General features: G+C 52.8%; 1 protein-coding gene across 1 annotated transcript in view; it reads left to right on the plus strand.

Moving 5' to 3' along the window:
• DLGAP2 (DLG associated protein 2) overlaps positions 1 to 17,023 on the plus strand; it is a 476,914-nt gene that overhangs the window by 367,026 nt on the left and 92,865 nt on the right. The window contains exon 6 of the mRNA XM_059384133.1: positions 15,156 to 15,367. Within this exon, the coding sequence (XP_059240116.1) occupies positions 15,156 to 15,367 (212 nt within the window). The remainder of the gene's footprint in view (positions 1 to 15,155; positions 15,368 to 17,023) is intronic.

Raw genomic sequence — 17,023 nt, forward strand, 5'->3', positions numbered from 1 at the left:
ATTTGAGGAACCTCCATGCTGTTTTCCAGAGTGGCTGCACCAGCTTGCATTCCCACCAACAGTGTAGGAGGGTTCCCCTTTCTCCGCATCCTCGCCAGCATCTGCCGTTTCCTGACTTGTTAATTTTAGCCATTCTGACTGGTGTGAGGTGGTATCTCACTGTGGTTTTGATTTGTATTTCCCTGATCATGAGTGATGTGGAGCACTTTTTCATGTGTCTTTTGGCCATTGGGATGTCTTCTTCACAGAAATGTCTGTTCATGTCTTCTGCCCATTGCTTGATTGGATTATTTATTGTTTGGGTGTTGAGTTTGCTAAGTTCTTTATAGATTTTGGACACTAGCCCTTTATCTGATATGTCATTTGCAAATATCTTCTCCTAGTCTGTCAGTTGTCTTTTGGTTTTGTTAACTGTTTCCTTTGCTGTGCAAAAGCTTTTGATCTTGATGAAATCCCAATAGTTCATTTTTGCCCTTGCTTCCTTTGCCTTTGGTGATGTTCCTAGGAAGAAGTTGCTGCGGCTGAGGTCGAAGAGGTTGCTGCCTGTGTTCTCCTCAAGGATTTTGATAGATTCCTGTCTCACATTGAGGTCCTTCATCCATTTTGAGTCTATTTTTTGTGTGGTGTAAGGAAATGGTCCAGTTTCATTCTTCTGCATGTGGCTGTCCTGTGTTCCCAACACCATTTGTTGAAGAGACTGTCTTTTTTCCATTGGACATTCTTTCCTGCTTTGTCAAAGATTAGTTGACCATAGAGTTCAGGGTCTATTTCTGGGCTTTCTATTCTGTTCCATTTATTTATGCGTCTGGTTTTGGGCCAGTACCATACTGTCTTGGTGATGACAGCTTTGTAATAGAGCTTGAAGTCTGGAATTGTGATGCCACCAACGTTGCCTTTCTTTTTCAACATCCCTCTGGCTATTCAAGGTCTTTTCTGGTTCCATATAAGTTTAAGGATTATTTGTTCCATTTCTTTGAAAAAAGTTGATGGTATTTGATAGGGATTGCATTAAACGTATAGATTGCTTTAGGTAGTATAGACATTTTCACAATATTTGCTCTTCAAATCCATGAGCATGGAACGTTTTTCCATTTCCTTGTGTCTTCCTCAATTTCTTTCATGAGTACTTTATAGTTTTCTGAGCATAGATTCTTTGCCTCCTTGGTTAGGTTTATTCCTAGGTATCTTATGGCTTTGGATGCAGTTGGAAATGGGCTGGACTCCTTAGTTTTCTTCTTCTGTCTTACTGTTGGTGTAGAGAAATGTAATTGATTTTATATCCTGACACTTTAATGAATTCCTCTACAAGTTCTAGCCAATTAGGAGTGGAGTCTTTTGGGTTTTTCACAAAAAGTATCCTATCATCTGCCAAGAGTGAGAGTTTGACTACTTCTTTGCTAATTTGGATGCCTTTAATTTCTTTTTGTTGTCTGATTGCTGAGACTAGGACTTTTAGCACTATGTTGAATAGCGGTGGTGATAGTGGAAATACCTGCCATGTTCCTGATCTTAGGGGAAAAGCTGTCAGTTTTCCCCCATTGAGAATGATATTCGCTGTGGGTTTTTCATAGATGGCTTTGATGATATTGGGGTATGTACCCTCTATCCCTACACTTTGAAGAGTTTTGATCAAGAAAGGATGCTGTGCTTTGTCAAATGCCTTTTCAGCATCTGTTGAGAGTATCATATGGTTCTTGTTCTTTTTTTATTAATGTGTTGTATCACATTGACTGATTTGCAGGTGTTGAACCATCCTTGCAGCTCTGGAATAATTCCACTTGGTCTTGGTGAATAATCCTTTTAATGTACTGTTGGATCCTATTGGCTAGTATTTTGGTGAGAATTTTTGCATCCATGTTCTTCAAAGATATTGGTCTGTAATTCTCCTTTTTGGTGGGGTCTTTGTCTGGTTTTGGGATCAAGGTAATGCTGACCTCATAAAATGAGTTTGGAAGTTTTCCTTCCACTTCTATTTTTTGGAACAGTTTCAGGAGAATAGGTATTAGTTATTTTTTAAAATGTTTGGGAAGCCTTCTGGCCCTGGGCTCTTGTTTGTTGGGAGATTTTTGATGACTGCTTCAACCTCTTTACTGGTTATGGGTCTGTTCAGATTTTCTATTTCTTCCTGATTCAGTTTTGGTCGTTTATATGTCTCTAGGAATGCATCCATTTCTTCCAGATTGTCAAAATTGCTGGCGTCAAGTTGCTCATAATATGTTCTTATAATTGCTTGTATTTCTTTGGTGTTGGTTGTGATCTCTCCTCTTTCATTCATGATTTTATAAACTTAGATCCTTTCTCTTTTCTTTTTGGTAAGTCTGGCCAAGGATTTATCAATCCTATTAATTAATTCCTTCAAAGAACCTGCTCCTAGTTTCATTGATTTGTTCTACATTTTTTGGTTTTTATTTCATTGATTTCTGCTCTGATCTTTATGATTTCCCTTCTCCTACTGGGTGTAGGCTTTCGTTGCTGCTTTCTCCAGCTCCTTTAGGTATAGGGTTAGATTGTGTAATTGAGACCATTCTTGTTTCTTGAGAAAGGCTTGCATCACTATATACCTTCCTCTCAGTACTGCCTTTGCTGTGTTCCACAGATTTTGAACAGTTGTGTTTCATTTTAATCTTTTTCCATTAATTTTTTCAATTCCTCTTTAATTTCCTGGTTGACCCATTCATTCTTTAGTAGGATGCTTTTTAGCCTCCCTGTATTTGAGTTGTCCTCTTGTGATTGAGTTCTAGCTTCAGAACATTGTGGTCTGAAAATATGCAGGGAATGATCCCATCTTTTGGTAGCAGTTGAGACCTGATTTGTGACTGAGGATGTGATCTGTTTTAGAGAATGTTCCATGTGCACCAGAGAGGAATGTATATTCTGTTGTTTTGGAATGGAATGTTTTGAATATATCTGTGATGTCCCTCTGATCCAGTGTGTCATTTAAAGCCTTTATTTCCTTGTTGATCTTTTGCCTGGGATGATCTGTCCACTTCAGTGAGGGGGTGTTAAAGTCCCCTACTATTACTATATTATTGTTAATGTGTTTCTTTGATTTTTTTTTTAAAGATTTTATTTATTTACTTGACAGAGATCAAAAGTAGGCAGAGGCAGGCAGAGAGAGAGGGGGAAGCAGGCTCCCTACTGAGCAGAGAGCCTGATGTGGGGCTTGATCCTGGAACCCAGAGATCATGACCTGAGCCAAAGGCAGAGGCTTTAACCCATTGGGCCACCCAGGCGCCCCTTTGGTTTTAATTGGTTTATATATTGGCTGCTCCCATGTTAGGGGCATAGATATTTAAAGTTGTTAGATCTTCTTGTTGGACCGACCCTTTGAGTTTGATATAATGTCCTTCCTCATCTCTTATTACAGTCTTTGGCTTAAAATCTAATTGATCTGATATAAGGATTGTGACCCCAGTTTTCTTTTGACGTCTATTAGCATGGAAAATTGTTTTCCACCCTTTACTTTAAATCTGGAGGTGTCTTTGGGTCTGAAATGAGTTTCCTGTAGACAGCATATGAATGGGTTTTGTTTTTTTATCCATTCTGATAACCTGTGTCTTTTTTTTTTTAAAGATTTTATTTATTTGACAGACAGAGATCACAAGCAGGCAGAGAGGCAGAGAGAGAGAAAGAGGAGGAAGCAGGCTCCCCGCTGAGCAGAGAGCCCGATGTGGGACTCGATCCCAGGACCCCGAGATCATGACCTGAGCCGAAGGTAGCGGCTTAACCCACTGAGCCACCCAGGTGCCCCCAACCTGTGTCTTTTGATTGGGGCATTTAGCCCCTTTACATTCAGGGTAACTATTGAGAGGTATGAATTTAGTGCCATTGCATTGCCTGTAAGGTGACTGTTACTGTATATGGTCTCTGTTCCTTTCTGGTCTACTACTTTTAGGCTCTCTCTTTGCTTAGAGGACCCCTTTCAATATTTCCTGTAGAGCTGGTTTGGTGTTTGCAAATTCTTTCAGTTTTTGTTTGTCCTGGAAGCTTTTTATCTCTCTTTCTATTTTCAGTGATAGCCTAGCTGGATATAGTATTCTTGGCTGCATGTTTTTCTCATTTAGTGCTCTGACTATATCATGCCAGTTCTTTCTAGCCTGCCAGGTCTCTGTGGATAAGTCTGCTGCCAAACTAATATTTCTACCATTGTATGTTACAGACTTCATGTTCTGAGCTGCTTTCAGGATTTTCTCTTTGTCACTAAGACTTATAAGTTTTACTATTAGATGACGGGGTGTGGTCCTATTCTTATTCATTTTGAGGCGAGTTCTCTGTGCCTCCTGGATTTTGATGCCTGTTCCCTTTGCCATATTTGGGAAATTCTCTACTATAATTCACTCCGATATACCTTCTGCTCCTCTCTCTCTTCTTCTTCTGGAATCCCAATTATTCTAATGTTGTTTCATCTTATGGTATCGCTTAACTCTCGAATTTTCCCCTTGTGGTCCAGTAGTTGTTTGTCTCTCTTTTGCTCAGCTTCTTTATTCTCTGTCATTTGGTCTTCTATATCGCTAATTCTTCTGCCCCATTTATCCTAGCAGTAAGAGCCTCCATTTTTTATTGCACCTCATCAATAGCTTGATTTCAGCTTGGTTAGATTTTAGTTCTTTTATTTCTCCAGAAAGGGCTTTTATTTCTCCAGACAGGGTTTCTCTAATATCTTCCATGCTTTTTTTGAGCCCAGCTAGCATCTTGAGAATCGTCCTTGTGAACTCTGGATCTCACTTATTACCAATGTCCATATTGATTAGGTACCTAGCCTTTGGTACAGCCTGTTTTTGTTTTTTTGTGGTGAGTTTTTCTGCCTTGTTATTTTACCCAGATAAGAATATATGAATGAGAGAATAAAATACTAAAAGGGTAGGAAAGACTCCAGAAAAATGTACGCTAATCAAATCAGAAGAGACCCCAAATTGGGGGGAGAAGAAAGAGGGTAAAATGAAATTTTAAAAAATTTAAAAATATATGCATATATATATTAGACTGGTTAATAGAACAGAGCCACCCATTTGATTTTTGGTGTATTTTGGTCTCTTAGAAGAAATTACCTCCCTAAATTTTAAGGAAATATATATATATATATATACACACACACACACACACACAATAAGCATAAATATGATAAAGGGATGGAATATGTGAATATGAAAATTTTTTAAAATTCTAAAAAATAAATTGATAAGATAAGTTGCTTGGAAAAGGAAGAAAGAAAAAAAAAGTGGAGAGAATTTGCTCAGGCTGCAGACTAGAACAAAGCCCTGTGCTAGATTTAGGGTATATTTTTATCTATTAGAAGCAATTGTATCCCATAATTTTTTTGAAAAAATAAAACCGTATATGTATACAAAAAATAAAGTTAGGTAGACTGAAGGATAAAATGTGACTATAATAATGAAGGTTTTAAAAGAATTTTTTAGAAAGGTATTGTTAAGGTAAACTAGTTTAAATACATTAAAAGAGGAAAAGGTAAAAATATTAGAATAATAAAAAAAATTGTAAAAAGTTAATTAACTTTGTAAGACTAAGGGGTCATGGGGGAAAAAGCCATGAATTCTTCGCGTTGCTTTACCTGTCTCTGGACTTCTGCGGTTCTCCGCTTATCAGTGAGCTCGGTCCGGCCGGACGGTCTGGCCGATGTCCTGCAGGAGGCGCTGTTGCCGGGATTCTCACGTGTCTTTGCCGGAGGCGGAACTGCGCCGCCCTTGCCGGGGGCGGGGCTACGTCACCGGCTCGGTTCGCGCTCGGAGCTTCTGTTCCCTGCGCGCTTTCCGTAGAGTCCGGAGGCCGGAACGAAGATGGCGGCCGCGCAGTTTCCCCCGGCGGAGCCGAGAGCTCAGGCCGCTCCTCAGTGCGGCCTCGGGGATGCGCCGTCCGTCCCTCCGGTCTCCCCGGTCTCCCCGGTCTCCGGCCGGCTCCGGGCTCCCCCGGCTGTGACCCGGCGCGTCTGTCTCCGGCGCGGCCCGTGTGGCGTCCCGAACCGGCCGGTCCCTGCCGCTCGTCGCAGAGCCGTGAGTGTCCGCGGGTCTGCGCTGCGGTCCCGCCCGGAGCCGTGACTCACTGGCCGCGGGCGCAGCGCTCGCTCCTGGCTCCGTCTGCCGCGGCCCCGCTCCACAGCCGCGGGCTCCGCGACGCTCGGTCACCCGGGCCTTCCGCGACCCCGCGGGCCGGACACCGCGCTGTCCCCGCGACCCCGTCGCCGCGGGCCGGACTCCGCAAGCTCTGGGTTCGCGCTCTGCGGCTCCACCGCGCGCCGGGAGCCGCCCGCCCCGGGACGACCTCCGGGGGCGCCGGCCTCGCGTCTCCGCGTCCCGCCGTCCCGAAGGCGGTCGGTGCTCCTCGGGTCGCGGCTCTTCTCTCCGCCGGGTCTTCGGGCGGTCGGAGCGCTTCGGTGACCCTGCGGCGGGGCCCTGCGACCTGATGGCGCCTCAGCGGCTGCGCGCGGCCACCCTGACCCACCGCCTCACAGCATCGTTTTAATGGTTTGTCGGGGCCTGGACCCCGGTCGGTGTCCGTCCGTCCACACGGCTGGTCCCGGTCGGTGTCCGTCCGTCCACACGGCTGGTCCCGGTCGGTGTCCGTCCGTCCACACGGCTGGTCCCGGGTCGGTGTCCGTCCGTCCACACGGCTGGTCCCGGTCGGTGTCCGTCCGTCCACACGGCTGGTCCCGGTCGGTGTCCGTCCGTCCACACGGCTGGTCCCGGGTCGGTGTCCGTCGACACAGCTGGTCCTGGTCGGTGTCCGTCCGTCCACACAACTGGTCCCCGGTCGGTGTCCGTCCATACGGCTGGTCCCCGGGTCGGTGTCCGTCCACACGGAGTCCCCCCGGTCGGTGTCCGTCCACACGGGCATCCTGGTCCAGCAGACTCGTGTTTTGCCCGTGGCTACGGCCCCCCAGCTGTGGGCCCCGTGCTGCGTGGGCACATGCATCCACCCTGTCCTCGCTCCCCATGCAGGACCTGCTTCCCCCCCTGCCCTCCCAGAGCCTCCCCAGCACCGCTGCTCACATGCGCAGTGGGGTGTGCAGGGGGCTGCCCCCAGCAACCGGTGAGCCCCAGAGCCCAGGACATGGACGGTTCTGATGCACATGCCGGGGGAGTGGCGAGGCAGATGGGGTCCATGAGGCGCTGTGTCTCCGTGGACAGACCCACACATGCGCAAAAGCAGAGGTGAGCAGGGGTGCAGCTCCGTGCCTGCGTTCCCTCTCCTGCTTCCTCCGCTGTCACCACAGGGCACGGAGCAAGTAGTTATGGCCATGACCTCAGCGTGACGCTCTGGTCTTCCCCGGCCAGCTGTCTTGGGGCATCACAGACCCATGTTCAGCCCATGCGCAGGTCTTCCCGTGCCGTCTGCACTGAACCTGCACAACAGGAAGATTTCACAAGCATCGATTTTAGCCATGGCCACAAGGCGGGAAGCGGAGGAATTTGTGGACTTCCGAGAATCAGATCGAAAAGACGTGAAGGGAGGCAGAAATGCTTCGAACGCCTGCTCGCTTCTCTCTCACTGAAGACGGGACGGCCGGGCCGAGCAAAAGAGCCGCTCGTTACCCCACCTTTGGTTCGCACAGTGCACAGCCCACACAGTGCAGGAAGTATTCTCCTGTGCTGAAGCAGGTCGGGGCAGATGGCAGACAGGGTCGAAAGAAAATCAGGACACATTTGAGTCCCTGAAATGGCTCATTTTCCCATTTTCTCCCTCTGCCGACAAAGCATCTCAGGTCAAACTTGAGATGAATGTCATGTGCTTGAGAGCTGATGATGGCCCTGAGCTCAGGGAGCTCTCGGTGCACCAAGATGGGAGGGGCCTCTGGCCCCAGGGGTGGGGGTGTGGGGTATGTCAGGTGCACCTGCCTCTCAGGCAGGAACGTGGCTCTGTGGTCCCCTGACCATGGACCTACCGCCCCCATTGCTCCTCGGGTCTCAGGTCCCCCTCAACCCACTTTCTCCTCTCTCAGTTGTCTTTACCTGTCTTCTGGTCCATTCTGGTGACCCTGTGGTTTTTTCCCAGCGTACTGACGCTGTGGCCTCGAAGCCACCATCTCGCCCAGTGCCTAGTAGGCAGCAGTCCCATGCTGACACGGCTGGAAGCCGTGGGGAGCAGCAGGCGTGCCGTGGAGCCGTCCGAGCGTGGCTGGGGGCTACCAGTCCCCAGCATGCACCATCAGCAGACAGAGTGGCCAGGGAGCTACGTACTCTTCCATTTGCCGCAGACAGCAGGGCTTCTGGAAAATGCCACGTTTCCTGATTTCCTATACTCCCAGGTTGTGTCTGTGATCTAGGAAAACCACCATCTTTTACCGAGAGGGCTTGTTTACTATCTCTGCACGAACTGTTTGAAAGGGGCCTCGGCAGACGAACAGCCGTGGCTGTGAGCTTCCCTGCGACTCAGCGGTGAAAGGGCCACCGCGGCCCCGGGCTGAGGGTATGCGTTACCGTGGGGACATGGCCGCCTCCGACCCTCCACCCCGGCTCTGTCCTCATCTTCTGCCTGCTGGGCACACCACTTGCCAGTCTGTGCCTCAGTCCGTCCGTGCCACTGCTCTGACCTGCACACCCCGTGGGCTTCAGGCTGGGTGGCCGCTGACCCGTCCCTGCTGTGTGTGCTCCCTCACTGGCAGCTGGGCAGACGCTCCACTGAGACTGCGCTCGGGGACCGCCAGTTCACCTGTCCACTGACCATGTGCCGGACACTTGGAAGCCATGAACAGAAGCTGCTCCAATGTCCCCTGGACAAAGGAATACTGTTGGCCCCTGTGTTCTCATGGGGCCCCTGCGTCCTCAGGAGCCTGGGGTTCCGGAACTCAGCAATCTGACAGACGTCCCAGAGAGCCCGTCAGCATCAGGAGAAGAGGGAGAGACGTGAGCGATGTGGCCAGGGGAGGAGGCCTGGGCCCGGCCACTCTGCCCCGAGCACATGCCCCCACAGCACAGAAGGAAGGCATTTGTTTCCAGATGGCCCTGGTTTGGGAACCTGGGCCAGGGACTGACCGTGGTCTAGCATTATGGTTACTCTGAGGCAGTGGGCTCACTTCCAAGCCTCTAGTGAAATATGGGACACAGAAGCCTTTCTGGAATCCCTCTGAAGCCACTTTGGACGTGAACTCGCAGCCTTGAGGGGCGACAGACGTCGAGCCCAGCCCCCTCCATCCTGTCCCACATGAACCTGTGCTCCACCTGGGGCCAATCCGCGGAAGCACTGGGGCTGTGGGGTTGCTGGGATCGTGGGACCACTCCTGTACCTGCTCACAGGCTTCCTGTGCCCCGACAATCCCCCCGCCCAGTGCATCACCACGGGAACGGCTCGGCATCTCAGCCACACAGAAATTGCAGTTGCCTGGCTTACTGCCAAAGCCTGCTGAGCCAGGTGCGTCTCCGGTGACATGTGCTCTGTGACGACATCTCCTGTCCCCGAGTCCCCGCAGAAGACACTCCTCCCCGCCGCATCTCCCCATCTTGTGCCTTTCACAGGGTGTCTGTGCGCTGCCTGGTCCATTGCCTCACCACGGAGCAATCTCTAGGGCAGTGTCCCGCTTCGCCGCTCTCCTGCGCGGTGTCTCCATGATGAGGCTGGGGAGTCCCCGACGAGGGGGTGACCCGGAGGGCCTATAAAGGATGGGACACTCACCACACCAGTGCCAGGGACAGGGGAAGCTGGGTGGATCTGGGGAGAGGCACTGTAGAGACGGGACCCCTGGGGGCCAGAGTGCTGGCTGGACACCCGCTGCAGACCCCAGGCCCAAGACCCAAAGCAGGAAGGAGCCCGTCCCACGGCCATCCCTCGGCCACTCTCTGCCCCCAGCCCCTGGCCCGGGGCAGGAATCATGAATCCCAGGCCCACAGAATGACCCCCTGCCCTGGGCCCCACTCCAATGTGTCGTCTTTGAAAGCTGGAATCGTCCTGTCCAGGTGACAAACATTCAGGAAGTGTTTGTTGGAATAAAGTCTTTGTGGGAGGCTGTGGGGCTCGGGTATCTATCAGCCCAGGCCGCTCTTGTGGGTGTCCGTTTGCACTGAGAGTCAGGAGGGAGTCAGGATCAGGTAACAAAGGCATCTTGGAAATTAGAAATCGTGATATAAACCTGTGCTTTTGCAGGAGCGATCATCACGTGTCGTCCCAGGTTTACAGTTAAGAATGACGTTGCCCTTGGGGTGCCTGAGTGGCTCAGTGGGTTAAAGCCTCTGCCTTCGGATCCTGGGATCAAGTCCCTCGTCGGGCTCTCTGCTCGGCGGGGAGCCTGCTTCCTCCCCTCCCCTGCCTGCCTCTGCCTACTTGTGATCTCCGCCTGTCAAATAAATACATAAAATCTTAAAGAAAAAAAAAAAAGGAATGACCTTGCCCTTGTAGGCATTTATAGTAGGACATCCAAGGTTGCCTGTGACAGAGCGAGAAGGTCCCAGGGCATTGGACTCCTTGGGTCTGGAGGAGAGACTGTTTCCTGAGGCCCAGCGGTTTGCAGGTAGCACTGGGATGTTTGCCGAGGGATGGAGGGGGCGCGGGGCGCAGCCCACGAGTCCGGGCCGGGCCGGGCTTCCGCTCCTTCCTCCATCCTGGCCACAGCGGGGAGGGGAACGGACGCAGCTGCAACTGAAGAAGGTGACCGGAACACTCTGGTGTTCCAGAGGAAAAACCAAACCCAGAACTAAATAAAGAGGCACTTTGCAGCCCCGCTGAGGAGACATGAGTCCTGCGGCTGATTTGGGGCGACATCGGCACCGTCCTGCCAGTCAGGACACGCACACCCCAGTGGGAGGCCTGCCGGCTTCCGGAGCCCCTCAGCTCTCTCTCGTGGGGGGCTCGCCTGTGCACGGGGACGCTGAGCAGCCTCCCTGGCCTCTGCCCTCTCGTCCCCAGCAGTGCCCCTATTTGGGAGACACACACCTGTCTCCAGATGTTGCCAAATGTCCCAGCTGCAGAAACCCGAGCCCCCAGCTGGAACCACTGGTGTAACCAAAGAGCATGAAGCTTAGAAGCAGGTAGACTTGGGATCCTCTCGCCAGGCTGGCGTCCCCTGCAGTCCCTGCCTGTGTCCTGTGTCCTGCCCTCGTCACCCTCCCCATCTCCAAGCCCAGCGGAGACCTTCCTACGAGGGTCTGCACACATCCTCGGAGATGGGCATGGCAAGCTTCCCACATGCTCTCCAGACTCCTCGCACTGGTGACACATCGGGACACGGGGGAAGTGACTTCCCTGTCCGCAGCGGCGGCTCCTACACTCATGGAAACAAGTGTCTTGTTTATAATAGATATTTCATCGCGTCCCTTTGTTCTAGTGTGAACCTACACATTACGACCTACACACGCTATTTGAACTTGTGTGTATTTATGTATCCAAACCCTAACATAACAGAGAAATAAAAGGAAGAGAACTTTTAACGGAAACCACGAATTCTAATATAAAAATGAGCACAATAGCAAACGTGTACAAATTGAAGAACTTGGAAGCTTGTTTCTGGCTGGAGCTTCACGTAATTTTGCGCTACTGATTAGTCCGATGGGGGGAGTTACAGAGGCTGTTGGATTCATCGGCTGCTGGGATTTTTGGAATTGGTAAACAAAAATTCTTGGTAAACCTTCAAACCGAAATTCTCCTTTGTCTTGATCTACAGTGAGGTGCATTCCTGAAAAATTTGTCGTTCATTAAAACTTTGCAAATCCACCTGCACACTCACACCCTTTGATTTACATACAAAACAGAGTGAAGAGTCAAGGCCCCAGTCAGTAACTGCGGACGGGAAAACGGACTTTCAGGATCACATGGGACACAGACCCATTCTCTGTTCGGTGGGATTGCTCCTTTCCCGAAAACTAGCTTCTCTGGCCCCCGGGATGCCGGTCCTGCTTCCCAGGGGTGTGACAGGCCCGGCTGTCCCGTGTCTCCCTGATGGCATCTGGAGGCCACAGCCGCTCAGAGCAGTTGTCCTTTACCGTGCAAATCCGGGTGCAGAGGCACCGCTGTCCTGCTGTCAGTTCCGTCCACAGTGACACACGCACTCGGTGTGCACTCAAAACAACACACGCGTTGCACGAAGGAAGGAGACATTTCCCTGCAGGAAGCATGGTGCTGCTGGCTGTTTTTCTTCCGCGATCTCCCCACCGGACAGAGAATGTTCTCGCAGGAGCCGGTCTCGTCCGCCTGTGCCTTGCTGCTCGAGAGAGACAGGGAGCGCACTCGAACACGCAGCGTTGACGTATCCTTGCAGCAGGAGACGGGATGCACCGCAGCAGGCACCAAAGTCAACCCTGGGAAGACACCCACTTGGAAATTACAGATATCCGTCATCACGATACGCGGGGAGGTAATTAGGGGCATCGATGGTCACTGGATTTGCAGAGGCCGGTGGCTCTTCTTAAGAGAAAGTCATCTGCGTACTGGCTCACCGGAAACCCGGAGCCACGTTGTGATGCCGGGGATGGAGCGTCGGCCGCGAGCGTGCGACCGCTGCAGGGTGTTGACGCCGCGATGCCCCAAGAAGATCCACGGGTGGAGGCCTCGAGGCTTCTCAGTGTGGCTCCTCCGTTCTCTTGCTGGGCTGGAGGCACAGGCTTTGGGTTCGGTGTTCACGTCCTGCACTTGACTCTGGTTCGCACTCTCTCGCTATTGAAATTTCTTCTGTTGGAGACTGAGAATTGGCTTCTTAAATCAGTAACAGCAAAAATACAAGCTGGTCTCATTGGTTAGTTAATTCACCTGCTGCTGGGAAGGGGAACCTCTGTAGGTTTTTTATTTTTTGTTTTTTGTTTTTAATGGAAACACTGTTAATTCACAGAAATTTCCTAAAGCTGCCCACAGGAGTGTGTCTCTGTGGCCTACGGCCCTTCTCCGCTCTGTCCCCAACTCCTCCCTGGAGCTGTCACCAGAAGGGCCCCTCCTCGGTGGCACGGGGACTGGGAGCCTGTGCTGCTCTGCCTGCCTGTGGTGCAGTGTAAGTGAGTCAGAACCCAGGGCCCTGCCTCCGGGAAGCCTCTCCAGACGCCCTCTCAGGCCACAGATTCCCCTGACCCCTCGCTTTTCCCTCTGCACTTGTGTCTTTTGCCTCCATTAAGTCACAAGTATTTTGTGTCTCCTCTACTGAGAGGTGTTGTCACTGAGAACTGACTTTTCTTAAATTAAAAATAAGTTTATCATCTGCCACAATAGTGCTGTAGGCTCCAGATGGAAACTTCAGGAAAGGGACGTGTGAGGGGACCGGACCGGGGAGCCCATCGTCACCTGTCCAGCGCTGGCCCCGCCCCACACCCTCCCCGCTGTGTTCCTGTGCATCCTGCAAGCATGTCTATTTTTAGAGTATAGGAAACGAGTGCAGACGGTACGTTAAAAATTGCTTTCTCCCCCGAACCTCTTTCCGTGGCTAAATATGTATTCTGCACAATTATTTTTGGGGGCCGAGCAGCACCTGTTGTGTGACTTTGGTGAGAACTGAAGCTACCTCTTCGAGGACCCCTTCCAGGTTCCCCCTGTGACGATGACGCATCAGTCACCGTGAGTCACCAGCACCAGCAGCACGGCTCACCATCTCAGGACACCTTCCCAGAAGCCACGTCTCAGGGCCAGAGGCTGTGAACAGAATCTCCTGCTCTATGCACATGGCCTCTTCCTGTCTACACCCGCGTGGAGACCCGCATGGGACATCAGGCCACAAAGAGCTCAGCGATGCCTGCCAGAGGTCCCCCAGAGCCTCCCCATGGCCATAGGGGCCGCCCAGCGATGCGCTGTTGTACAGCCCATGGGACCAGCCTGCGTGGGTCTGCTCACCGCACAGTGCCATGTGGGCACAGCTGAATGACTGTGTGGAAGTTTCCATACCTCATTGTGGTGTCGGGATCGGCTACACTGCATGTTCCCGCTGGGGCGCCAGGACCTTGTGTGGCTCAGGAGAGTGTAGACAGGATCCATTGGCACCATCCCCACGGGGACTGCAGGGCTTCCCGAAGTCTAGACACTGGCGCCTGCCACACCTGTGTCCTGGCTGGCAGGTGGTGCTTACCGGGTCCACGGAGGAGCTGGGCCCCCGAGTGGCTGTTGTCTGGCTGCCAGAGCCAGGCTACAGTCTGAGTTTTCAGGAGAGAAGTTAAAGGTCCCCACAGGCATGCGGAACCTGGCGGGGCGCTCAGCCCCGTGCAGGGAGGGAGGCGGCCCGCGGGGTGCGCCGCAGAGAACGCGTAAGCATCCAAACCCCTCATGACCGGAAAGTGCCAGCCCTGGAGATGCTTCCCATGTGGGATTCTGTCCTTTTCTTTCTCTGTCACCTACAGCGGGAAGACCACGTCATGGGGGCCCTTTGCCCGGGCGTGGAGTGGGACCTGTGCCACGGACACAGGGAGCTTCTCTGCACCCAATGCTGCCTGCAACGTGGTCTTGCTTTTGTAAATGTGACTTTGCCTGAAGGGGCCAAGGTCCCCCAGAGCCTCCCCGTGGCCGTGCAGAGCTGTGGAGCACTCAGCCCTGGGCCGCAGGGAGCGGGTGCACCACGGGCAGCAGGCACTGGGCTAGTCCCCTGCCTCTTGCTCCCTGTCGAGTGAGGAGCTCAGGTCCGGGGTGTGGTGGGTGAGTACTAGGTGCTCACCTGCTTTCGGCTCTGCGGTCCCAGTCTCCAACGGGCTGGGAGCCTGGCCCAGAGCCTGGGGCCCGCGGTGTGAGGGGGACCTGGGGGCCTGTGGGGCCTGGGCCTGAGTGCCCGGGATCTGCACACCCACATCCCTTGAATTCCACCACCCCCGGGGTGAAGCCCCAGGATGCAGCCCGTCTTCCCCTCTGCTCTCCCCCTCTGCTGTTCCTGCCCTGGGGAGCTCCCCCCCCACCCCAGTCTTCTCAAAGACAATTTTAATTTCCTTTTATGCCAAAAGGAAATAAACCTAAAACACGAGCAGTGTTGTTTTCTGGGTACCGGGACTACAAGTGGCTTTTTCCCTCCGGCGTTCCTCTCACCTTGACACTTTTCCATGTTTAACTCTCACTTTTATGATGGGGACAAAACAGTAATTGGACGTGAATGTCCTTTTGGGATTTGAGTGACAACGCCAGCAAGCGTCCGTCTTACGCTCCTCACGTCGGCCATAAGCAGTGTGGCTTCGCGGAACCGCAGACCGTCTGTGTCCCCGCAGAGCCCCGGGCTTCTCGTTGACGCCTGACGCGTGTGTGTGTCTGTTCTCCCTTAGGTGCCACAAGACGAGTGGGCAGGGTACCCCACGGGCGCCAAGGACGAGGAGATCCCCTGCAGGAGAATGCGAAGCGGGAGCTACATCAAGGCCATGGGCGACGAGGAGAGTGCCGAGTCCGACTCCAGCCCCAAGACGTCCCCCACCGCGGCCCTGCGGCCAGAACCACTGCTCAAGCCCATGGGCCCCCGGCCACTGGCAGACCTCCAAACGTAAGACCGCCTTCCTGTCTTCCCCGCGCACACACGGCCCGTCAGGGCCACCCTCGGTGTCTGAGTTGCAAATAGTAGACATGGGGCCATCAGTTTCCAAGAGCTTTAGAAAAAACAGACCTTTGGTTATTTACTTGGGTGGTTTCCATCCACTCAGTAAAGCCACTGTTGTAGCGGTGGGACCCGTCCGGCCGGCGGCGATGCTGGCAGCCTTCCTCCGGGAGCGTAGTGGTGGGAACGAGCGTGCGCGTGCGGAAATCACTGTCAGGCGTGTCTTGTGCACTAAAACCTTCTAAGCGCATTCCTGGGCGGTAGGGGCTTTTCAGGGCTGGGGGACGGCTTGTACAAGTACAGCAGCGCAAGCTTGCACTGTTGCCCGGAGACGGCGCTGATGAACTTAACTGCTTCCTAAAGTACCAACAAGGACAACCATTTGGGAAGTAGCCTGTCAACGTGAGCTTGAAAACGTGGCTCTCATGCCCGCACTGCTGTGTGTCTGTCCCTGCCACTCCCTTTGCGTGTAGGGTTGACCCTTGGACGTCACGGGGTTTTAGGGCAGAGGAAGCACCTTTGCAGTCCCACGCTGTATTGATGGGAAAGAGCCCACATAGAAGCGGGCCCGCGCCCTGCACCCGGTGCAGAGACCGTGAGCACTCTGGCCCCGCCCCCCACCAGCAGCCACTGTCCCCGTGAAGTTTCTTCCACTGTGAAGCTTCGGCCCCCGATCTGCGTTTCTGCACTTCCCACTGTTGCAGAGACCAGTCACCGTTACCCTCAAGCCGGAGGACAGAGCCCCAGACCGAGGCGTGGTCTCTGTGGCACCCCACCCGTTCCTGGTGCGCACAGCCACAAGCAAAACCGTGGAGCTTCTCCCAACACCACCACATAGGCGTTAGCGGCAGCGTGTGAGACGCACCATCCTGATGTTCAGTCCAGCTGGATGTTACTCTTCACCATGGCCAACCAGGTCTCTGCTGCCGGGTTCAGTTCAACCGCAGAGCAGTCGGGTTGGGAACACCGTGGTCCCCTCACTGCACACGTGTGCCTGCTCTGCCCCACACGGAGAGGGGAGGACAGTCAGGGATACTCATCAGGGCCAACTGGAACAGAGCCGCTCAGGATGGCGTCGATGGGCTGGCGGGATGCCGGGGACGGGAGGCGTGGATGAGCAAAGAAATAGGTGTCCGCAGAGCGTTGTCCTGCGGGATGTCAGAAGCAGAGCCACCCGGCCATGAACCTGACCTCCACCCCACGGGCAGCAGATTGGCCGCCAGCGTCCCCATCTTTTCCTCAGGTTGCAGAGTCCCACATGCGCATTAGGAATGACCATCACCCTCCCCAAGAACAGCGACACCCAGGAAGCTGCGTGCTCCACAGCTCTGGGGGCTGAGCTGCTGTCACGCACAGTCCGGGGCTCGGGGCTCGGGGCCTGGGGCCCCTGGGCATGTGGCCACGGACCTGAGCTGACTTTTTGAAAGCTGGTGACCCTTGTCCCAAGTGTGTATGTTTCAAGCAAACCACATGAAAGAAAAAAAAAAAAGAAAGAAAAGTTGTGTTTTAATGGTGAGCAGGCATCCGGTAGTTTCCAAATAAGAACTTGATTTTTGTGTTAATGAGTCCCCCATGCCCTCTTTGCCGCCCCCGTGGGGAGCACTC

This window comes from Mustela nigripes, chromosome 18 (genome assembly GCF_022355385.1).
Source record: "Mustela nigripes isolate SB6536 chromosome 18, MUSNIG.SB6536, whole genome shotgun sequence".
NCBI classification, from domain to species: Eukaryota; Metazoa; Chordata; class Mammalia; order Carnivora; family Mustelidae; genus Mustela; species Mustela nigripes.